Source organism: Pleurodeles waltl, chromosome 11, assembly GCF_031143425.1.
Source record: "Pleurodeles waltl isolate 20211129_DDA chromosome 11, aPleWal1.hap1.20221129, whole genome shotgun sequence".
Lineage (NCBI taxonomy): Eukaryota > Metazoa > Chordata > Amphibia > Caudata > Salamandridae > Pleurodeles > Pleurodeles waltl.
In genome coordinates, this window is record NC_090450.1 from 754,082,220 (window position 1) to 754,107,289 (window position 25,070).

The 25,070-nt window shown below is 47.2% G+C and overlaps 1 protein-coding gene across 1 annotated transcript in view; it reads right to left on the minus strand.

The window, feature by feature from the left end:
- The window catches only part of LOC138266099 (phosphatidylethanolamine-binding protein 1-like), a 37,833-nt gene that overhangs the window by 11,786 nt on the left and 977 nt on the right, over nt 1-25,070 (minus strand). The window contains exon 2 of the mRNA XM_069214482.1: nt 274-383. Within this exon, the coding sequence (XP_069070583.1) occupies nt 274-383 (110 nt within the window). The remainder of the gene's footprint in view (nt 1-273; nt 384-25,070) is intronic.

The window sequence follows — 25,070 nt, forward strand, 5'->3', positions numbered from 1 at the left end:
CTAGGGAATACATTTGCAGCACCAACTTAGTGGGACTGCTCCGCTGCTGTCGCTCGCGTGGGAAAATGTTTAGTGTATGCTAACAAGACTTCAAAACATGTTCGCCATACAAGGCAAAACCCTTAGCCTTGTTTAACGCTTGCTCTGCAAAAACTAATATGCTCTAGAGCAGCAACCCACCCGATGCGCCACAACCAACGTTCTCCTATTTTCCTTTGTAAAGGCGGAATCGTACAAGTTATTTTTTATTACATTAACGTCAATCTCTCTTACCTAAATTTAGGATTTTTCCTGCTGGGGGCATCCGGATCGGTCATAATCACAGTATAAAGCTTGTCTTTGTCCATCCCATCCCAGTCAATTAGCGTTGGTTTGTTCTGAACCTACAACAATTCAAGAAATATAACCTTAGAATTGGCCGGATTTTCGAATTGTGAATTACTACTCATAGAAACTGAAGCACTTCTTTTCTAAATCTTTGCGTCGGAAGAACCATGTTGCATGCAAACAAATAGTTGTTGTCAGACCCAGTTGGGGAACGGTGAAAGGGTATCCGACCGACAGGTGTTACAAGGCCTTAATGATGTTCGAGGTCGTTTGCCACTGGGGTGTGTTTTACAATGGATTTTGCAAACTAGGTTTCTTGGGGTAGCGAGGGTGAGCAATCAGTCTTTTTGGGGCGGTAGTGAGTGGTACTAGAGCTCAGAGCTCAGCAGTCAAAAACAGACATAATATATTGCTCAGGCTACTGTTTATATTTTAGTTAGAAGTAATTTATTCTCGCATAAAAATGAAATACAACATATCTCATTAGGAATTACATTTACATGGTTGTAATCAAAGCAAGCTATGACCTTCGGTACGACACTACACCTCTCTTCTAGCAACCTCTCCCTCCCCCATGGATTTCCAATTACTACATTCCACGGTAGGCATGTATTAGACTCAAGAGCCGATTATTTCAATTTACACCGCTGATGAAATCCGTTGTTGGCCACAGCTATATTTCCTGCAACCATGAGTCGTGATCGGTATCTGCTTCTTCTTCGAATGCCACATTTTGTTGATAATGATTTAATGTTCCCTAAAATCACTCTGATTGTGACAGTCTTTTCAAGATTTTGCCTGTCCTTGATCACTTTGTAAATCGATTTTCAGAGATCTATGTTGCCGGGGAAGAAATAGCTGTGGATGAGTCTTTGGTCCTGTGCAAGGGCCCTATGGTCTTTGGGCAGTACATTCCTAGCTAGAGGGTATGTTATGGAATTAGGATGTATATGCTAAAAGTAGTACAGGATATGCCTATAATTTCTGGGTGTACACTGGTGGGGTTTCCAGTATTGACCCACCCCCAATGCGCCCTTAGCTCCCCCAGTTGTTTGTCCACATTCACAGCTAGTGAGAAAATTTTACGCATGTACTGGACAAAGGTCCAGCTACATAATGGTAACTCCGAACCTAGGCATATTTGGTATCAAACATGTCGGAATCATACCCCAATACTGTAGCCAGTATTGGAAGTATGATTCCATGCACTCTGGGAGCCCCAGCATTGCTCCTACCAGTTTTTTGGGGCTTTCCGGGCAGCCCAAGCTGCTGCCACCCCTCAGACAGGTTTCTGCCCTCCTGCTACTTGAGCAGCTCAAGCCCAGGAAGGCTGAATAAAGGATTTCCTTTGGGAGAGGGGGGTAAAAACCTCTCCCTTTGGAAATAGGTGTTACATGGCTTGGAAGGGGTAGCCTGCCCAAACCACTGATATGCTTTTAAGGGCACATTTGGTGCCCTCCTTGCATAAACCAGTATGCACGGGTTCAGGGATCTCCAGTCCCTGCTTTGGCACAAAACTGGACAATGGAAAGAGGTGTGACTACTCCCCTGTCCATCACCACCCCAGGCGTGGTGCCCAGAGCTCCTCAAGCGAGTCCCTTGATTCTGCCATCTTGAATCCAAGGTGGGCAGATGCGTCTTCGAGCATCTGAGTGGACAGGTGTAGGAGGCTGGTCTGGCTTATAGTGGGTACCTTGTAGTACTTACACCTTGTGCCAGGTCCAGTTATCCCTTATTAGTAGAATAGAGGTGTTCTAGCAGCTTAGGCTGATAGAGATAGCTATAGCAGAGCAGCTTAGGCTGAACTAGGAGACATGCAAAGCTCCTACTATACCACTTATATCACTTAGCACTATATCATAAGAAAACACAATACTCAGAGTTACTAAAAATAAAAGGTACTTTACTTTTTGTGACAATATGCCAAAAGTATCTCAGAGGATATACCCCCTTAGGAGGTAAGTAATATACACAAAATATATACACACAAACCAAATAAGGTAAGCAAACAGTTAGAAAAGTAGTGCAAACACTGTAGAACACAAATGCAATAGGAGACATTAAGCCTAGGGGCAACACAAACCATATACTCCAAAAGTGGAATGCAGACCACAAATGGACCCCAGGCCTAGTGTAGTGTGTAGAGGGTCGCTGGGAGTGTAAGAAAACACTAAGGGTGTCCAAGATACCCCACCCCAAGACCCTGAAAAGTAGGAGTAAAGTTACCCTACTACCCCACTTTATGAGCACTGGGGTCCCGACTAGCAGGATCCCAGTGACACATAGGCAAAAACAAACATACATACAGTAAAAATGGGGGTAACATGCCAGGCAAGATTATACTTTCCTACACCAGGTCAGGCATTTTACGTCAGAGCACCGTCCTGATAGGTGGTCAGCTGGCTAGGTGACCAATCCCCCTTCCAGGGCTATTTAGGGTCTCCTTCTTAGATGGGTCCTCAGATTCAGCTTGAAAGATTCCAGCAGGACTCCTTTGCAACCTCTACTGTGACTTCTAATCACTGGAACTGCGGCTGGACCCTCCAGGAACCGAAAATCTGCATCCACGACGAAGACTCTGCTTGCAACATTGTTCCCACTGCTCCTTCCAGCTTCTGCAACATTTCCCCGGCTGTGCATTCTCTGAGGGCAGCAAGTCTTCATTCTGCATGAGAAGGAAGAAGGAATCTCCCTTGCAGTGAAGGAGTCACTCCCCTGCATCGCAGGCACTAACCGCAACGACGACTGGCTGCGTGGATCTCCTCTCATCCTGAGCTGCGTGGATCCTGCATCACAGGTGGTGATCTGGAGTGGTCCCCGTGGTCCTCTCTGCCAGCTGTCCAACTTTGGTGGAGGTAAGCCTTTGCCTTCCCACGCAGGACAGTAGCCCGTGCACCCCATCTCTTACAGCACTCAAGGCTTGTTGGCATCTCCTCCAAGGGATCTTCAGGATCTGTGTATCCCCCAGCACTCTTCCCTGAGAAGCACAGCCCTCTGTGTGCTTCTCCTACAGCATGGGACCCTTCTTCAGTTGTGCTGTGTGAGCTCCTCTGCGACTCCTGGTTCCTCTTCCAGTGGGTCTCCTGTGCGGGCTGCCTTTTCTACTGTGGACTCTCTGCCTTGCTGAGGGTCCACCAATGGCTCTCCCCGTGGGTTGAGTCCTCCTGGATCTTGCTTGTCCCCAGCAGCTCCACTTTTGCTTCATTGCAACTTCTGCCTCTGCCAAGGTTTGTTGGCGGCCTTTCTAAGCCACTAACCAACTGCAATCTTCCATCCGACGTAGGGCGCCGACTGCATCCTCCAGAACTCTTCTCCGCATCCAGGGCTGCACTGCTGTCTGTCTTCGTCCAACCTTTTACCAACTCCAGCAACCACAGACGGGTGAGTAGTGGCTCCTGCCACCACCAGACACTCCTGTAACTTCTGGACTTGGTCCCCTTCTTCCACAGGTCTTCCTCTTCAGGAAACTACTGCTGGTTTCTGGGTGTTGCATTTTCTTCCTTTTCGTCTTTCTGGTGGTTTGGTGAAAATCCAATAACTTACTGCTTTCTTCCAGGTCATTGGGGGGGGGGCACTGTGGTACTTACCTCTTGGGGTTCCTAGTCCCTCTGGCTCCCCTCTACAGATTACACTTACCTGGGTGGGGATCCTGCATTTGCATTTAATTTTTTTTGTTTATGGTTTGGGCTCCCCCGAGGGTCACTACTGTCTATTGCTATTGCACTGTTTTGTACTGCTATCTGATTACTAGAGTATACAGGGAGTGCAGAATTATTAGGCAAATGAGTATTTTGACCACATCATCCTCTTTATGCATGTTGTCTTACTCCAAGCTGTATAGGCTCGAAAGCCTACTACCAATTAAGCATATTAGGTGATGTGCATCTCTGTAATGAGAAGGGGTGTGGTCTAATGACATCAACACCCTATATCAGGTGTGCATAATTATTAGGCAACTTCCTTTCCTTTGGCAAAATGGGTCAAAAGAAGGACTTGACAGGCTCAGAAAAGTCAAAAATAGTGAGATATCTTGCAGAGGGATGCATCACTCTTAAAATTGCAAAGCTTCTGAAGCGTGATCATCGAACAATCAAGCGTTTCATTCAAAATAGTCAACAGGGTCGTAAGAAGCGTGTGGAAAAACCAAGGCGCAAAATAACTGCCCATGAACTGAGAAAAGTCAAGCGTGCAGCTGCCACGATGCCACTTGCCACCAGTTTGGCCATATTTCAGAGCTGCAACATCACTGGAGTGCCCAAAAGCAAAAGGTGTGCAATACTCAGAGACATGGCCAAGGTAAGAAAGGCTGAAAGACGACCACCACTGAACAAGACACACAAGCTGAAACGTCAAGACTGGGCCAAGAAATATCTCAAGACTGATTTTTCTAAGGTTTTATGGACTGATGGAATGAGAGTGAGTCTTGATGGGCCAGATGGATGGGCCCGTGGCTGGATTGGTAAAGGGCAGAGAGCTCCAGTCCGACTCAGACGCCAGCAAGGTGGAGGTGGAGTACTGGTTTGGGCTGGTATCATCAAAGATGAGCTTGGGGGGCCTTTTCGGGTTGAGGATGGAGTCAAGCTCAACTCCCAGTCCTACTGCCAGTTCCTGGAAGACACCTTCTTCAAGCAGTGGTACAGAAAGAAGTCTGCATCCTTCAAGAAAAACATGATTTTCATGCTGGACAATGCTCCATCACACGCGTCCAAGTACTCCACAGCGTGGCTGGCAAGAAAGGGTATAAAAGAAGGAAATCTAATGACATGGCCTCCTTGTTCACCTGATCTGAACCCCATTGAGAACCTGTGGTCCATCATCAAATGTGAGATTTACAAGGAGGGAAAACAGTACACCTCTCTGAACAGTGTCTGGGAGGCTGTGGTTGCTGCTGCACGCAATGTTGATGGTGAACAGATCAAAACACTGACAGAATCCATGGATGGCAGGCTTTTGAGTGTCCTTGCAAAGAAAGGTGGCTATATTGGTCACTGATTTGTTTTTGTTTTGTTTTTGAATGTCAGAAATGTATATTTGTGAATGTTGAGATGTTATATTGGTTTCACTGGTAATAATAAATAATTGAAATGGGTATATATTTTTTTTTGTTAAGTTGCCTAATAATTATGCACAGTAATAGTCACCTGCACACACAGATATCCCCCTAACATAGCTAAAACTAAAAACAAACTAAAAACTACTTCCAAAAATATTCAGCTTTGATATTAATGAGTTTTTTGGGTTCATTGAGAACATGGTTGTTGTTCAATAATAAAATTAATCCTCAAAAATACAACTTGCCTAATAATTCTGCACTCCCTGTATATTTAGTGTTTACTTACCTCCTGTTGGAGGTAATTGCCTATCTAGTATTTTTGGTAATTGTGTCACTAAAAAAAAGTACTTTTATTTTTGTAACACTGAGTGTTTTCTTTCATGTGTAATAAGGGTAGGTCGCTCCCCCTGCCGTTGCAGCTCCTCCAGCTCCTCCAGGTTCCTGAGACCGCCCAGCCACCTCGCAGTAAGTACCCCCCACCTCCCAGCCCCTCGCCCTGCCCCGCGCTACTCACCCTCTCTCCTGCTTCTTTTCTCCTTCTCTGTTCTTCCTCCTCGCTCCTCTTCTGTAATCTTCTTCTGTACTCTTCTTTTGCTCCTGCTCCCCGTCTTCTCTCTTCATCTGTGTGCTTCTCAGCCTCTCCTCTGCACCGCGACCCGCGTGTGCCTCTTCTTCTCTGTCCCTCTTCTTGGCTCCTTCCTCTGCCGCTCGCCGCCCCTCTTCTCCTTCTTCATCTGTATTCTTCTGTCTTCTGCGCTCCTCTTCTTCACCTTCATCTGTACTCTTCTGTGCTCCTCTTCTTCACCTTCATCTGTATTTCTCTGTCTTCTGCGCTCCTCTTCTTCTTTATCTTCTTCTGTAGTCTTCTGCTCTTCGTCTCCTGTACCTTCTTCTGTGGTCTTCTGTTCTTCATCTTCTGTCTTCTGCTCTTCATCTTCTGTCTTCTGTTCTTCTGCTTCTTTCTTCTGCTCTTCATCTTCTGTCTTCTGCTTCTTCGTCCTCCGTCTTCTGCTCTCCCCGCGCCTGCCCTCCTGCCTCATCTCTCTCCCTCACTCGCCTCCCCCTCTGTATCACCCCTATCTACCCCGTTCGCTATCTGCCTCCCTCACCCCTCCTATCTACCAATCTACCTATCTCTCTATCTCACTATCTATCTCCCTCACTCACCACCTCCTCCTATCTACCTATTTCTCTATCTTTCCCTCCCACTCGCCACCCCCTCCGTTACCACCCCTATCTTCCTATCCTTTCTCTCTACCTCTCACCCTCACCCACCTCTACAACCACCCCTCCCCTATCTTCCCAACCTTACTCCTATCTCTCTCCCTAAACTTCCTAAAACTCACCCCCCACCGCCCTTAAACCCCCCTCCCCCAGCTCTTCTCCCTCTACCTGTCCCCCCCTCCCTTCCGCTTTCCCGCCGCCACCTCCTGCACGCCCCCGCCCCCCAGCTCCCATTCGCCCCCAGCTGACCCCTCCCCCCCCTCCTATGGCTGCCGCTGCGCGACAGTGGTAGCGACCCTTGACCCAAGGGTAGGTCGCTCCCCCTGCCGTTGCAGCTCCTCCAGGTTCCTGAGACCGCCCAGCCACCTCGCAGTAAGTACCCCCCACCTCCCAGCCCCTCGCCCTGCCCCGCACTACTCACCCTCTCTCCTGCTTCTTTTCTCCTTCTCTGTTCTTCCTCCTCGCTCCTCTTCTGTAATCTTCTTCTGTACTCTTCTTTCGCTCCTGCTCCCCGTCTTCTCTCTTCATCTGTGTGCTTCTCAGCCTCTCCTCTGTACCGCGACCCGCGTGTGCCTCTTCTTCTCTGTCCCTCTTCTTGGCTCCTTCCTCTGCCGCTCGCCGCCCCTCTTCTCCTTCTTCATCTGTATTCTTCTGTCTTCTGCGCTCCTCTTCTTCACCTTCATCTGTACTCTTCTGTGCTCCTCTTCTTCACCTTCATCTGTATTTCTCTGTCTTCTGCGCTCCTCTTCTTCTGTAGTCTTCTGTCTTCGTCTCCTGTACCTTCTTCTGTGGTCTTCTGTCTTATGTTCTTCGTCTTCTGTCTTCTCTTCTTCGTCTTCTGTCTTCTCTTCTTCGTCTTCTGTCTTCTGCTCTTCATCTTCTGTCTTCTGTTCTTCTGCTCTTCATCTTCTGTCTTCTGTTCTTCTGCTTCTTCATCCTCCGTCTTCTGCTCTCCCCGCGCCTGCCCTCCTGCTCCTGTCTCATCTCTCTCCCTCACTCGCCTCCCCCTCTGTATCACCCCTATCTACCCTGTTCGCTATCTGCCTCCCTGACCCCTCCTATCTACCAATCTACCTATCTCTCTATCTCACTATCTATCTCCCTCACCACCTCCTCCTATTTCTCTATCTTTCCCCCCCACTCGCCACCCCCTCCGTTACCACCCCTATCTTCCTATCCTTTCTCTCTACCTCTCACCCTCACCCACCTCTACAACCCCCCCTCCCCTATCTTCCCAACCTTACTCCTATCTCTCTCCCTAAACTCCTAAACTTCCTAAAACTCACCCCCCCACCGTTAAACCCCACTCCCCCAGCTCTTCTCCCTCTACCTGTCCCCCCCTCCCTTCCGCTTTCCCGCCGCCACCTCCTGCACGCCCCCGCCCCCCAGCTCCCATTCGCCCCCTGCTGACCCCTCCCCCCCCCCTCTTATGGCGGCCGCTGCGCGATTGCGCAGCGGGCACGCCAGAGGCAAGCCCGTCTGCGCCCGTCCGCGCCTGGCCCGCGCCCAGCGCCACGACCCCTGGTCCCCAGCTCTCCCAAACCCCGCTGCTCCGCTACGACCCCACCACCCTCCACGCCCTCAACCCAGGGCGCTCCAACACCTGCTTCCAAGCGCACCCCAAACGCACCCATGGACCCTTCACCTGCCACTCCTGCAAACGCATCTTCCACCACGCAACTACCACGACCACCAGCCCACGCGCCATCAACCACCTCAAGTGCATCCTGGTCAACGCTCGATCCATCCACAAGCACACCGTTGAACTCTGTGACCTCCTGGACTCCACAGCACCGGACGTCGCCTTCATCATGGAGACCTGGATGAACGCCTCCTCGGCCCCTGACATCGCCACTGCCATTCCTGAAGGCTACAAGATTTCCAGGAAAGACCGCACCAACCAAGTAGGAGGAGGAATCGCCATCGTCTTCAAAGACTCCATCAGCGTCACCACCTCCACCGAAGACACCCCCCTCGCCGCTGAACACCTGCATTTCCAGATTCGCACCGACCCCAGGACCACCCTCAGAGGATCCCTCGTCTACCGTCCCCCCGGACCGCGCGCCCCTTTCAGCGACTTCATCGCCGACTTCGTCTCCCCGCACGCCCTCGCCACGCCTCGCCGGACTACATCCTCCTAGGCGACCTCAACTTCCATCTGGAACAGAACAACGACCCCAACACCACCGCTCTGCTCGCCAACCTCGGCCTCAAGCAACTGGTGAACACCGCCACCCACATCGCCGGGCACACGCTTGACCCCATCTTCTCCGCCAGCAAACACGTCTCCTTCAGCCACGCCTCCGCTCTACACTGGATCGACCACAGCTGTGTCCATTTCACATTCCGACGCGAGACCCGCCACCTCCGCACTCAACCCGTCCCTCGTCGACATTGGAACAAAATCCCCGAAGAACAGCTCTTCTCCGCGCTCACCATCAACCAACCCACCCTCACCACCGACGACCCCAACGACGCAGCCCTCAGCCTCACGAACTGGATCACCAACTGCGCAGACAACCTTGCACCCCTCAGACGCACGCATCAACAGGCCAACACCAAAAAACCTCTCTGGTTCTCTGACACCCTTAAGGAATCGAAGAAAACCTGTCGCGCCCTCGAGAGAACCTGGCGCAAGGACCACACCGCTGACAACATGACCGCCCTCAAGAACGCGACCCGCGAACACCACCACCTGATCCGCGCAGCCAAAAGGAATTTCTTCACCGTCAAACTGGACAAAAACAGCCACAACAGCAGAGAACTTTTCAGCATCGTTAAAGAGTTCTCCACCCCCAACGCCGTCACGCCCACACAAGACCTGTGCAACTCCCTCGCCACCTTCTTCCATCGCAAGATCACCGACCTCCACGACAGCTTCGGACACCAGACCCAACCAAGCATCACCGAACCCACACCCCCGGCCATCACCCTCAACGCCTGGACCCACATCAACACTGAAGAAACCAAAACCACCATGAACTCTATCCACTCCGGCGCCCCATCGGACCCCTGCCCTCACTTCATCTTCAATAAAGCCGACGACATCATCGCCCCGCACCTCCAGGCCATCATCAACTCTTCATTTTCTTCTGCTACCTTCCCCGAAAGCTGGAAACACGCCAAAGTCAACGCCCTACTAAAGAAACCTACGGCTGACCCAAGCGACCTGAAAAACTTCCGCCCCATCTCGCTCCTCCCCTTCCCTGCCAAGGTAATAGAGAAGACCGTCAACAAACAGCTTACCAACTTCCTGGAAGACAACAACCTTCTCGACCCTTCACAAACCGATTCCGAACCAACCACAGCACTGAAACCGCCCTCATCTCAGTCACAGACAACATCAGAACCCTGATGGACAACGGTGAAACAGTCGCCCTCATCCTCCTCGACCTCTCGGCTGCCTTCGGCACCGTCTGTCACCGCACCCTAATAACCCGCCTCCGCTCCACCGGGATCCAAGGCCAGGCCCTGGACTGGATCGCCTCCTTCCTCTCAAACCGCTCTCAAAGAGTTTACCTCCCACCTTTTTGCTCAGACCCCACCGAGATCATCTGCGGCGTACCTCAAGGCTCCTCGCTCAGCCCGACACTCTTCAATGTCTACATGAGCCCCCTCGCCGACATCGTACGCAAGCACAACATCATCATCACCTCCTACGCCGACGACACCCAACTTATACTCTCCCTCACAAAGGACCCCGCCAGCACTAAGACCAACCTACAAGACGGTATGAAGGACGTCGCAGATTGGATGAGGCTCAGCCGCCTAAAGCTGAACTCGGACAAAACGGAAGTCCTCATCCTCGGCAACACACCGACCACATGGGACGATTCCTGGTGGCCCACGGCCCTTGGCACCGCACCGACCCCCTCAGACCATGCCCGCAACCTCGGCTTCATCTTGGACCCTCTTCTCACCATGACCAAACAAGTCAACGCCGTGTCCTCCGCCTGCTTCCTCACCCTCCGCATGCTCCGCAAGATCTTCCGCTGGATCCCCGCCGACACCAGAAAAACCGTGACCCACGCCCTCGTCACGAGCCGCCTGGACTACGGCAACACCCTCTATGCTGGGACCACCGTTAAACTCCAAAAACGCCTGCAACGTATTCAAAACGCCTTGTCCCGCCTCATCCTCGACGTACCCCGCAACAGCCACATCTCCGCACACCTGAGACACCTGTATTGGCTCCCAGTCAGCAAAAGGATCACCTTCCGACTTCTCACCCACGCACACAAAGCCCTCCACAACAAGGGACCGGAATACCTCAACCGTCGCCTCAGCTTCTACGCCCCCACCCGTCTCCTCCGTTCCTCTGGCCTCGCGCTCGCTACCGTCCCTCGCATCCGCCGCTCCATGGCGGGTGGGAGGTCCTTCTCCTACCTGGCAGCCAAGACCTGGAACACCCTCCCCACCAGCCTCAGGACCACTCCGCATTCCGGAGACTCCTCAAGACCTGGCTTTTCGAGCAGCAGTAACCCTCCCTCCCCCCTAGCGCCTTGAGACCCGCACGGGTGAGTAGCGCGCTATACAAATGTTAATGATTTGATTTGATTTAAGTGCTGTGTGATTACAGTGGGATTGTGTGAGCTTTGCATGTCTCCTAGATATGCCTTGGCTGCTCATCCACAGCTACCTCTAGAGTCTGGCTTCTAGACACTGCCTACACTACACTAATAAGGGGATACCTGGACTTGGTATAAAGTGTAAGTACCTTGGGTACACACCACACACAGACCAGATTCCTACAAACAATGCCCTGCAAACATCAAAATGTGACTAAAATCACATATTCTCCTTGCATTTTGTGCCATAGTCTTCTAGAGCCAGAAGGAAACAACAGACCTCCTACCACCCAGTGTTTCCTAACTTATCCTAATACAAATGCTGCCCTACTTGTGTGGCTGGGTCTAGTGTATGCAACACAAACTGATCAGTCAGTGGGAGCCCTCGCAAAGGGACTCTCCTTGATCTTGTGATTTTTTCTGGTGCAGGCTCTAGGGCAACTTCAGCAACACAAAAGGATGATTGACGGAGTGCTGAAACTTTTCAACTACTCACCCCCAGTCACAGATCTGGGTTTAATCCATTGTTCTTCATCTCACCGTCCCACCCCAGTTGAACCCAGCCATATGCAAGTCAGTCTTGACACTATTCCCCATGGGTACAGTCCAGCCCGAACTGCCAGGCCAGGTCCTCCCTGGACCAGAAACAGGCATCATGGACCGGTTTCAGGGTATCACCCTTCATCAGCTGGGCTAGATTGAATCCAGTGGCACAGTGAGCAAGGGACCCATATCTGGGCATCCCGTTCCCACTTAGGGCAACTTTAGCAACACAAAAGGATGATACTTTTCAACCACTCAACCCTAGTCACTGATCTGGGTTTAATACATCATTCTTCTGCTCACCATGCCACACCAGTTTGGACCCAGCCATATGCAAATCAGTCTTGACCCTGTTCCCCATGGGACCAGTCCAGCCCGAACTGCCAGTCCGGGTCCTCCCTGGACTGGAAACAAGCATCCCTGAACCGGTTTCAGGGTATCACCCTTCATCAGCCCAGCCACACAAGTGCAGTACCATTTTTATCGGGAGACTTAGAAGAATGCCGGGTGGAAGGAAGTTTGTGGTTCCCCACAGATTCCAGAACTTTCCATCACAGAAATGTGAGGAAAACTTGTTTTCTTGGTCAAAGTTTGCAAGGGATACTGAGTCACAAAACATGGTGAGAGCCACGCAAGTCAACATACCCTGGATCCCCCAGGTGTTTAGTTTTCAAACATGTACAAGTTAGCTAGGTTTCCCTTGGTTCCAGCTGAGGTAGGATCCAAAATCTAGAGCTACCCACATTGGAAAAAGAGGGTCAGTTTTGGGTGCAAAAATGTGCTGCGTCCATGTTGCATTTTGGGCCGTTTCCTGTTGGGAGCATTAGGCCTACCCACACAAGTGAGGAACCATTTTTATCGGGAGAGTTGGGGGGAATGCGGGAGGAAGAAAGTTAGTGGCTCCCGTGGATTCCAGAACTTTCCATCACAAAAATGTGAGGAAAATTTGTTTTTTAGTCAAAGTTTGAGGTTTGCAAGAGATTCTGGGGAACTCAACATGGTGAGAGACACGCAAGTCCCCCCCACCTTTGATACCTTAGGTGTTTAGTTTTAAAAAATGTACAGGTTGGCTGTATTTCCCTAGGTGCTGTCTGAGCTAGTGTCCAAAATCCAGAACTACCCACACTCGAAAAAGGAGGATCAGTTTGGGGTGGAAAATACGCTGCGTCCACGTTTCGTTTTGGCCCGTTTCCTGTCACTGGCCCTAGGCCTAACCACACAAGTGAGGTACCATTTTGATCTGGAGACGTGGGGGAGCATAGAATAGTAGAACATTTGTTATTACCCATTGAATTTTGCTGTGTTTGTGCCTTTCAAATGTACAATAGTGTATAAAAAAAATGACATTTTGAAAAATGCCCTCCAAATCATATGCTAGTACGGGTACCAACAGATTCAGAAATGTAGAAATAACCACTGCTCCTAAACTCTATGGTGGTCATTACAACTTTGGCGGTCTTTTTCCACTGCCGCCAACAGACTGCCAGTGCTAGAGGTCCAAACACCAACATATTTTAATCCAGGTAGGATTTCTGCCCGTTTATGGGTGGAAATCCAACCCCGTCCCCGTTGCCGATGGAGGAAGAGAGGTGGTTCCACCAGCTGTCCGTCCACTGTATTACGATACGTAATACGGCATGGGGAGTCCTGTCGGTGGTGCGGTGCTGGCAGTGGAAAACGCCAGGACCCATCCCCTCCTGGATGACCACCTCATGGGAAAAGGTACGTTGATCATCCATATAGGGCAGGGGGCTGTGTGGGTAGGATGCATGCATGTGCGTGGAAATGGGGGGGGAGGGTGCATGCATGTGTGTGGACATGGGGGGGCCTCCGGCGACAGGAATAGAGATGCCTGTCGCCGGGTGCATTACTGCCGGGGCTTTCGTGGTGGTGTGACCGCCACGGAAAGGCTGGCGGACTGCCGGGTCATAATACCGCCGGCAGTCTCAGGACTGCCCCCAGTAGGAGGTACTCACTTCCGATCTGGCGGTCCAACCGCCCTGACGCTACTGGCGGCATTGTGGCAGTTTGGCTGCAGCCAATCCGCCCATCGCCTAATGCGGCTGTCTTCACCTCTGGGTCTGTGGCAGGGAGACTGCTGCCGCGAGCCTGGCGATTTAAAGACCGCCAGCCTCGAAATGACCACCTATGTCTTGTGCCCATTTCAGAAATACATGGTTTCTTGGTACCCATTTTTCCTTTTTCACTATAAGTATTAGTCTATACTCAGTACTCAATGAAAACCCATTGTAGGGTGGAGCTCAGTTTTTGCTCTGGGTACCTTGGGTTCTAGGAGAACCTACAAACCCTGTTTATCCCTGCAACCAGAGGGGTCTAGCGGACATAATGGTATATAGCTTTTGTCAATCTGCTGTTGTGCCAAAAAGTTACACATGAAAATGCTGTCACAAATGCCCGCTTTTCTTACTCGTTTTCAATATTGTTTTTTCAACATTTATTTTCCTTGGGAAAATGTTGATGGATCTACACATATGACCCCTTGCTGTATTTGGAATTTTGTCTAGTTTTTTAGAAATATGTATCTTTTCTGAATCACCCATGGGTTTCACACTGGTTTCCACCACAAACTGGAATGAGGTTGAAAGCACAAAAAATAGCCTACTGCTTACAGAAATGCCTGTGATACAAAATATTTGAATTTTTGATTCAGCTCTGCATGTTCCTGAATGCTGGGAAGATGGTGACTTTAGTACAGTAAACTGTTCATGTGTGCCATTTTTAGGAAAACAAAACAGAGACACTTACCTAGAGCATTTTTTCACTATTTTTTTTTTACTAAAAGTTTTGCTATATTTTGCCTATTTTCTCAGTCCCCCTTGAGGGGAATCCACAAACCCTGGGTATATTTAGAATCCCCAGGATGTTGGGGGGAAAAGGGACGCAAATTGGCATGGATACCTTATCTAGAAAATAAGTTACAGAGCCCTAAGTGCGAACTACCACAAATAGCCAAAAAAGGACTGCATTTATGTGTGTTGACACAAAAGCAAGACAATTGTTTCAGGAAGCAGCCACTTTTAGCTACACGTCATTCTTTAACTCCAGTCAGCATAAGATCTTTTCTTTCTCTGCAGCATACGTATTTATGCAAACAGTAATGAACCTTGTGCTTTGTTCAAGGTAGCTCCCATTTCAAAATAAATTAGCATCAAATGTGTGGCAATGAATGCAACTGCAGACAAGCATATGGGAAAATGAAGCTATCTTTCAAGCCATGGACATTTTTGCACAGGGAATTCTGCTGATCGCTACCTTAGACTGCAACACCTCTTCTCATTGGTGACTGCAGCGGAGTTTTTTCCAAGACACTGCTATACATGGCTTTTGTAATATTGTTCAAGCATTGACAATACTACTTTGAATAGTGCACCTTCTCACTATGAAGGCAGCCATGTGCACATACCAAGATACCTGCATGCACACATTTTCATAGATTCCAACAGACATGCAGGCTCTCATGTACATAGACCAAAGGTCATACATAAGCCCTGTGCAGCATAAGCAGGGCCACTGGAATTATGCAGCTGCTGCGATTTATACATAATTATGGTTCTGATGTGCTTCCCATATAATCCATCATCTGCTGCATAATTTGCAGATTTTAACAAAAAAAAAAACAGTTTCTAACTCAAATGTTTCGAAAGTTACTAAAAATATGGTGCCACGTGTTGCTGCATAGTGGAAGGCCCTATGCAAAAGCTGACTAGTCTCCTTTTCAGGGTCGAGCCTGTGTCGCTTGTGCATGCATTTCGCTTGCGGACGCTTTAGGAGATAGAAAAGGGCTTGGAGCCCCATCCATGTTACGTCAGTGTCTTTCATTGGTTCGTGGGCTTGCCCTTCAAAATCTGCTTGCTTTCATTAGTGGAAGGCACGCATACATCATGCCTTTTCTGGTGGTTAGTCCTCCTCGAGCGCACGACCAAGTACTGAAAACATTTGAGGCTCGCTGTTTCCCCGTCAGGTTTGTAGACTAATTGTTATCTTTTTTCGCAGCGCGATTTCGCTTGGCAGAAGTCCAGTGCTTTGCATGACATCGACCCTGTTACATAGTTAATTGCACTTTTGCCGATAGGTTTCACTATGAGTGAACTGTAGCAGCGTGATCGCGCTGGTTTTTTCCATTTAATGTGGCAAGAAAAGTCAGGTTGGGAGTTTACTACAGCTAATAGTTGTAACTCAGAGAAATGTGAGACCCTATTGCACTGCACATGCTTGTTGTCTCTTATTGTTGTATTTGTATATTAAACTGTATTTGTATATTAAACTGGTACTAATTCGTTGCAATCAGTTAGACACTGTTAAGTGTTAAAATGACAAATTGCTAAAGTAATACTATTACAAAATGTGGCACATAATATGTTTTTTCTTGCCGCATAATTTGGACTTCCCCTGCCGCATAATTCTAGTAGTGCTGAGCATAAGGCATAGTGCAGTGGTTTTAACCTGTGAGATGTAACCAAAATGGGGTGGCTCGTCATTAGGTCCGGTCATGAGGAGAGTGCTAGGTGCACTGCAGCACCTGCTCTCAGGCTTTGCTCTAAGTAAAACAGATTAAAAATCGGAGAAATAAAGAGAGTTGCCCCAGGTCACACGTTAACTGCAGTCTCTGTGTGCCTTTTTTTTTTTTAACACAAATGTCATTGCATTTTTGTTATGTTACAGCTGGTCATGTCACCTAACGTGTCATGGAATTAATCTTTGTCTAATAGTTGATGATACATGTAGCATTTCAAGACAACATAATAGACACCATAGTCTTATAATGAAAACATATCAATATGACTAAACATTAAACTGGATCGTCCTTCCCCGCCCACCCATTGGTTCATGTCACCCAACAGTGGAGTACTGTTATACAGCATTATCTTGGAGGAATATGTGATTGTCAACTTCTTTGTGGGGGAGGTTTGTTACTGGAGGCCTAGCTGAGCAGTCAGGCTCTTAAGAAGGGCTTAAGTAGTCACAAATCCGATGGAATATGCATGGGGCATCCTCTTTCTGTCAATTAGCATACCCGTTGTAAGGACGCTGCTTGAATTCCTTCATTTGTATTAAGAGTGATACTTGGTGTGTGTAAGGTCAGTCTGTTAAGTGCAGTATCCTGAGCCTTGAACCCTTCTAATAGGGCATCACCTTCTAAGGAAATGGGCTTTTTGCGGAGGCTTGGATATTCCTCACGACTTTCGGCAAGCCCCCTGCATGCCACCTAATCCCTCCGCATACAGTTTAGGCACTAGTGCGGCCTTCCATTGTTGAGTAATAAGTCTCTTCGCTAGCTATAATGCTAAATCTGCAAATTGCCATATTACCCTGGTACTCCGTGATCGTGGGTGTAGTCCAAGTAGGCATTGCGCCAGGGTATGCCAGTTGTCCAGTCCTGTAACGTCCGCCAATGCCGCCACCACTCCCTCCAGTAGTTGGACAAGTGAGGACACTCCCCTAGCATGTGCAGGAGATCAGTCTCCTGGAGCACTCAATGAGGACAGTTAGAGGACATGGTTGGGAATATTTCTGCCCAATCTTTGCGGTATGCTCTGTGTAAGATAGAGAACTGTATAAATTTACATCTAGTTTTACGTGAGATACGTTTGAGATACTCAAGTATTCGTGCCCATTCTTTATCAGGGATTTCCCATAAAAGGTCAGTTTCCCAGTTTTAGCAGAGCTAGTGATACATCCAGACTTGTCCGAAGTCCACAATAAAGCCATCGGACAAGATACCTCCCATTCCCCATAGTGTGGACTGCTTGGAGAAGCTCATGTGTGCTGGGTTCACCACTATTTGGGGCCAGTGCTGCCGCACATATTATACTGGCATAGATTAAAAATAATGTCTCTGGAAGTCCGTGCAGGTTTGTGAATAAGCATGTGGTAATGCTGTGCAATTCCTGAAACAGTGCTCCAACTGTTGAAAGCCCTTCTTGCTCCCATGATGACAACAGGTGTGCTGTGAGTGTACCAGATATTGTGGCGAGACTTTGTAGTGGCACATTAGATGCATACAGAGCAGCTGTTGCAGTGTACTTCAATGCTAGCTTTAAGGTTGCAAATATTATCTGCAGCAGAAAAGGGCATGGTTGTGGGGGTGAGGGGGCTACTCCAGGACAGATCAGTCTGTGCAGTTGCCCACGGCTGCTCTGAGTCAGTGTGTAATATACTTCCAACTAATTGTGGCCGGCCAACCAGTATGATAACCATTACAATTGTCCCACTGTGCAATATGATTTCAAGTTGGGGGCTCCCAGTCCACCCCGGTCGTGGGAAACTGTAACTTCACAAGGCTGACCCTGTGTCGACCCTTTCCCCGATCAGATCTCCCAACAGTGAATTCACCAAACTGAACGCGCAAGCAGGCACCATCACCGGGAGGTTCACAAAGTAATACAAAAGACGTGGCAACATATAATCAACTTTGCAAGGGCCAACCGGCCCATCACTGACAGCGGCAAAGTGGTCCAGAAACCAATCTGCGACAAGTGAGTTTTTCGTCCTCATAAGGTTGCCCTCAAGGGCGTCCCTCCTGTCTCGATACATGTTAATGCCAAAGTACCAAAAAGTGTGAGCAGCCACAGGTAATTCTTTGTTATCAAACTTTAAGACTGGACCTATTATGCTGTCTGCAAACCGGAATGAGCATGATTTTTCAATGTAAAGGTGGAGACCCAAAAGGGCCGCAAAGGAGGTCAGTAATTTGGGTAAGCACTGCAGTCCGGTACTGAGATCTCGGAGGTGAAGGTTCAGGTCATCTGCATATAAGGAGACATAGTGCATTGGGTGATCCATTGTTATGCTGCATTCTGTGGACTTCTTCTGAATATGTTGTGCCAGGGGTTCTAATACCAGGACAAATAGAAGCAGTAATAATGGACACACCTGCCTGGCCCCCAGCATGATCTGATATGCACTAGAAATATGGGGTCCAGTCTTCACTCTGGCCATAGGTCTGACATATAGGAGAGCGACCCACTTAATAAAGACTTATGGGATGTCATAGTGTGCTAATGCCGCCAGCATATAGTCCCACCCCAAGGTATCAAAGGCTCGATGGAAGTCCAAGTCGACAACCTGCAAAGGAGTAAACTCCCAGAGACGACATCACATGAAACAGCCTGCAGATATTCAGTGATGTAGTGCGCTGAGACACAAATCTGTACTGGTCTTTATGTATCAACTGCTGAAGCAGCCTGCCTCCCAGTCCTGTACTTAAAATTTTGAGATCAGAGTTCAAGAGGGACAGTGGTCTGTAGGAAGTGAGCTCTGCAGGTGGTTTTGGGTTTTAACAATGATGTCACTTTTGCTTCCCTAGTAGTGGGAGGAAGCCGACCTGCAGTCAGAGAGGCGTTGTATAGTTTTACAAGGCGCTGCACCAGTTTTGAAACATACGTAGAGTAAAATTCAACTGGGAGCCCATCTGATCCCGGCGTTTTATTTCTGGCAGGGTCTTTAACGGCTTCCTGTGTCTCTCCCAATGTTATGGGGGCCCTCATGGTTTCCTTCTCATCTGGAGACACCTTAGGTAGTCGTGCTTGCCACTTTGGTCTCTATGGCTGCCTGGGCAGGGGGTGGCGAATAGCCGTGTATAGAAACCATGGAAAGCTCCACTGATGGACTGTTGTGTACTTAATACCCCACGTATTGGGTCTTTTATGGATAGTATGGGCGTAAGCAGGACATCCAGGCTGATCAAGCGAGCCAGTAAGGACCCCCGACTTATCAGCCTCCGGATGTAGTTTACGGTTATTTTCCTCATGGTCAATAAGACGGATATGTTCTAGCAGTTCAGCATAATTAATGTGAGCCTCTTGCAGTGTTCTTGCGCCATCAGTGTTACCATGAGCCTGTAGTTCCAAGGAGCCCGGCTTGTTCTCCAATTGTGTAATCTCTCTTATGACCTCCTGTCTGCACCGATGCAGGACCCCCACACTACAACCTTAAAGGCTTCACATTCCATTGGTGAGGATGTTGAGTCATTATTTTATGCAAAATCAGTGTTGGTGGTCGTTGCGAGTGTCTCCCTAAATACTGCATCTTCTAGAAGGGTTGGTTGAAGGCGCCAAGTAGGTATAGGTGATTTCAGCAGGGTTATGGCCTGAGATTGTCTTTCCTAAGTGAGTGGCATGTGTCATAGTTGGGAGGAGTGTATTGTGGCACAAGAACCTATCCAAACAAGTATGTAATGTCTGAGGGTAGGAATAAAAGGTGTATTCCCGTGATCAATCATTGCGACTACGCCACACATTTGACAAGGCCCATCCTTCCATCCATTGCCTAAAAGCCTTAGATGGGCATTTCGCCGTTGTGCTGGGCAGGGGAAGGTGTGGTCTGTCCAATGTTGTGTCCTACACTGTGGTGAAGTCCCGACCCAGTATCCAAGGTAATGCTGCCCACTCTGCCAACACCTTAAAAAGGTGTGCAAGAAAAATATCCTGCTCTGTGTTTGGTGCATATATGCATCTCAGCACCAGTGTATCTCCATCGAGAGTGCCCTTCAGGAGGACACAGCGGTCCTGTTTGTCTATCTTAGTATCATGAAGTGCGAATGGAATCTCGGCTCTTAGCCATATGGCTGCGCCCCTGTTAAAGGCAAAGTAAGAAGTATGGGAGCGTTGACTTTTCCATTTCCTGCGCATCTTCTGAGCTTCATGATTAGAAAAATGGGTCTCTTGTAGAAACGCCATATGCACATGAAATCGCCTCTTATGTACAAACCCAAGGCCCGCACAATCCAAGTGATTATATGTATGGAAGGTCGTGGAGATATGTAGTAGAATTACAGAACGTGTCTCACAGTTTACAGTGATCCAAGGGCTAGGCCACCTCGTGTCGGCGAGAGTCAACAGGAGTGTGTGAAGTCTGCGGCACACATTGACCAGAGCTGGCGCTGCAGGCCCGTTCCTCAGGCCTGCCCGCACCCCTCCTTACTGTCTTCCTGTGTGGGCGTCTTCACAAGTGTTGTCAGCCTTTCAACATAGCGGCAGGTCCCAGCCCGGCCTCACCCCCCCAAGGCCCATGCTTGCAGCATCCGGGTCCTTAGGAGAGCACAGGCCACAGTGCTGGACACCCAGGTCACTCAGGTTACTTATCTAACTCTGCTGAGCACGGTTTCAACATTACAGGCTCTGCACGCTTTGGAGAGTGTCTGGGTGGTATTCTCAGGTTTTGATGTTGCATAGTTTAGGTTGTATTGGCAGGATTCACGGGCCGGGTCCAGGAGCTTCAGATTATACGACCGCCATCTTAGCGGCTAGCCATGCCCCTCCCAGTCTGTGTGCCTTTTATCAGAATTTTACGCAAGTACACGTCAAAATTCAGAGACAGGCGGCTAAATATTGCCACACCTTCTGCCAGACTCAGATGTTTATCGGCTGAAGCAAAGATGTACTCTACCTTGTAACTTCATAAAATGGCCAAGAGATAAATATGAATGATAAAATCAGGAAAATAATTAACAGCAACTGGCAAATCCTGAATAGCGACCAAACTCTTAGACCTTTAGAAAGACCTCTTTTGGCGTTTAAAAAAAAATCAGAACATCCGTAATAAACTAGTTAAGGCAGCCCTACCAAGAGAGAAAGAATTTTGTCAGAAGTCCATTACCGGTACTGTCCCAGTTTTGGGAAATCACCAGTGCGAAACCTGTAAAGCATGTCCCAAAGCTATGGTAAGTGATCTATTGGTGTGGAGACAAAAGAAGTACAAACTGAGCGATATGACTAATTGCAGAACCTCTAATTGTGTATATTTGATTATCTGTCCCTGCCCAGCGGGGTATGTGGGAGAAACTGGACGTGAAATTAGAGTACGAATTTCAGAACATCTATCGAATATTCGGAACAAGAGGGAGGGAGCTCCCCTGGTGCAACACTGTTTGAAAGAAAAACATGAGTTGGATGACTTGACGTGGACAATTTTGGAAAAAATTAAGGACGTTCCAAGCAAAGTAATGGAAAACATAAGGAAAAAGCAGGAAGTGTTTTGGATTTTTACTCTGGACACACATGATAAAGGTCTTAACGAGCACATACCTTGGGAAAACGCCTTAATTTGAATGCTTCTTGATGTGTTTTTGTCTGGAAGTGAGTGATCGTCTTACATCTTGGGTAGCATGTGCTGTTTTCTTCCCCAAAGATCTTTGATATTGTGATATAATTAGAGAGGTCCTGGTTCATTTATGATAAGGTAAAGATGTATATATATATATATATATGTATATATATATATATATATATATATATCTTTTTTTATGATTCCTAAGGTTTTTTTGTAATAAACCATCGTAGGTGTTTTTGCTTTTATTTGATTTTGTATCTTTATAGTTGCGTGGTTTCTTTTAATTAAACATCAAATGGGATGTTCTTTCACCTAGAGTTATCCTTTTGTTTCATTTTAGGTCATCTTCCCTACATTAGGCTGGATTTATGACCACTCTAAGATGGCCGACTCCATTTTTTGATTCACCTCTGTTATGAAATCTCACGATCTCGTTTGTTGTCTCGCGGGTTTTTACCGCGAATGAGAGTGGGACACCTGACCCCAAAATGGAGGATACCGTATTTGGCAATCTTTGCTCGGGCGTCCGTGATTTACATTCCCTGTAAAGAAATCGGTTTATTAGAAGGTAGGCTTTTCCCTTATTAAAAACTATAGTTTCCATCTAAAGGATAGGACTTTGACACGTTTTTTGATTCATCCCTGTTATGAAATCTCGCGATCTCCTTAGCTGTCTCGCGGGTCTTTACGGAGAATGAGAGTGGGATGCCTGACCTCAAAATGGAGGATGCCGTATTCGGCAATCTTAGATCTGGCGTCCGTGATTTACATTCTCTGCAAAGAAATCGGTTTATCAGAAGGTAGGCTTTTCCCTTATTAAAAACTACAGTTTCCATCTAAAGGATAGGACTTTGACACATTGATAAACTTGAAACGAGTGGTCTTTGAGTCTATACAATGACTTGTTTTTCATATATCGAGGGAGCATATTACCTAGTTTTGAATCAAGTGGGGTTGTGAAACTCTGGCTAAGAATGTTTAAAATACATTCGAGTAGATTCTCTAATCATAATGGACGAGGGACCCTAGATATCTAGAGAAAGAAACAAGAGAGAATAATTTTGGTAGAGGAACTCCATTTTCATCATTCTATTGACCTTCTCTTCCCCCCTTCTTCACACAGATGGAAGATTGATGGAAGTTGTGGGGAATGATCTCCCTAGAAATTCTGTTATCTTGAAGACTATTTTGGTATGTGAAGGAATAAGCCTTTGTCCTTATAGGTAAAAGATTGGTCCCTTATATCTTTTTATTTATTGAAGGTGTCTTGTTTTGAAAACAGGGGTATGTCTGCATATCTGGTTGTGTACCTACATAAGGAGCCCCTTGCGATCAGAATTTGAAGTTAGAGAATCAGCCCTTCTGTGCTCTCCTTCTGAGGGAACGCATCAACACTGTTGTCTGGTATTTATTATTATTAATATATTTGTTGTGGAGGTTATTATGGGAGAACACATATATATGATGGTGTTTCTTGCATGTATTTAGTGTTTTAATTTTCTTGCACTGGTGTTTGGTGTTGAATCGTTTTTGTTTTTCAATCACTTTTCATTCATCTTTTTATTCTTTCTTCTTTTTTTCTTTTTTGCACCTTGGATCCTTTTGATCTGAATCTGGTTGTGGTATTATTTAGGTGGATATTTGGATCTCGAGGAATTGGATTAAATGTATTATTCCGTTGTTTCTTATGTTTATTAGGATTGATTCGGGCGGGAAGGACGAGAACTTATAAGACCTGCGACATTAGTTATCAAATATTGAAAAGGAACTGCCCTGATGAAGGCGGCTTTACAAATTGGATGGTTACCTCCGAAACGCGCGTAGGCTTGGTTCCTACAGTTGTTGTAATGGATTATGAACTTTAGGGTTAAAGTAATAACATTTCCTTTATGAATTAGTTAGGCGGAGACGTAATCAAAATTTGAGTTATAACATGCTATTACTACGAATATTATTAAAGCTCCAGAAAGAGAAAGTGTATATCTAGTTTATATCTTATTGCGTTTTGGCCAATTTGGACCTTCTTTTTTTCAGTGTTATGTTTCTATTATCTTTTTTGTCTTGTCTTGTGTGACACTTTGTCTTTGTCTATTCACTGTATATGAGTGTGTGTATATTTTAAGAAAGAAGTGTCTGTCTTTCCTTGTGAACATGTAAATATTTATATATCTAACTTTGATCATTGTTTTCTGTTGTTGTTGTACATACATATGTAATAAATATCATTTTCTGTATTTCTGTAATAATTATTTTTTGGTTGTTCTGTATTGTGGACAACAGTGAACATTAGTTGTAGCTCATTTCCTTTTCTTGTACTCAAGTATTTCCCTGGATGGGCTACTTATTATACCAGGGACCCTCGATAGTCTTTTCTCTAAGAGATAAACTTGAACATTAAAGCATTCTATTTTGTGCACCTTAATACAAAACAAAGGGTTTCTAAAGATTAAGTGAAAGAAATGGCTGCTTTATCAGGAGAGACACCAGATACTTTGCATCCTTTATTGTATTCACTGTAGACAGATGGTGCGCTAATATCCATTTTACTCTGCATCCAATCCACACAAGTCACCCAGGTATAGCTGAGGTTAACAAGACTTCTTAAACAAGGTGAATACACTCACTCATTTTCTTTTCACAACACGGCTTTGCAGCGACCTAAGTCAGGATAGAGGGAAATCGGAGGATATACAGTCACTTCCTCAGATAGCCTACACTGCAATCCATCACTTATTAATGTATTTTACCATTCAACACACTCGTACAGTAGGGTGCGCTGCCCGTATGTATGTTTTTTCCATTCAGAGCTACCACAAAGAATTCCTATTTGCTACAGGATAAACTACATACTAATGCAGGGTGCCTGGTGAGTGTTCAGTCTGATGGGGCTGTATCTATTTACAACCCCTTTACATTTCGTTACCGTGGAACGTCTTGGTGCTCTGCCAACTCCATGCTTTCGAAGGTGCTCAACTTTTGTTCTTGTGTAGCTATTGCCACTGAAGTGTTTCCTCTGTGACTAGTCACGCTGTTGGGTTCTGAAAAGACGCAATCCAAGTTGTGCAAATGACGTGCATACCGGTACCAAGATGCCTTTAACATGACGGTCACCCTAACATAATATTCTATTTTGCCAAAGGTCGAGTCATGCCATGTGAGCAGGAGTGCACCCAAAAAAAAACAGCACCCACCACTCACTATAGAACTCTCCAGGTTGACGTTGCCCATTAGACACGTCTCCGATCAGTTTTACTATGCATCCGAGCGATGTGCACGTTATGAGT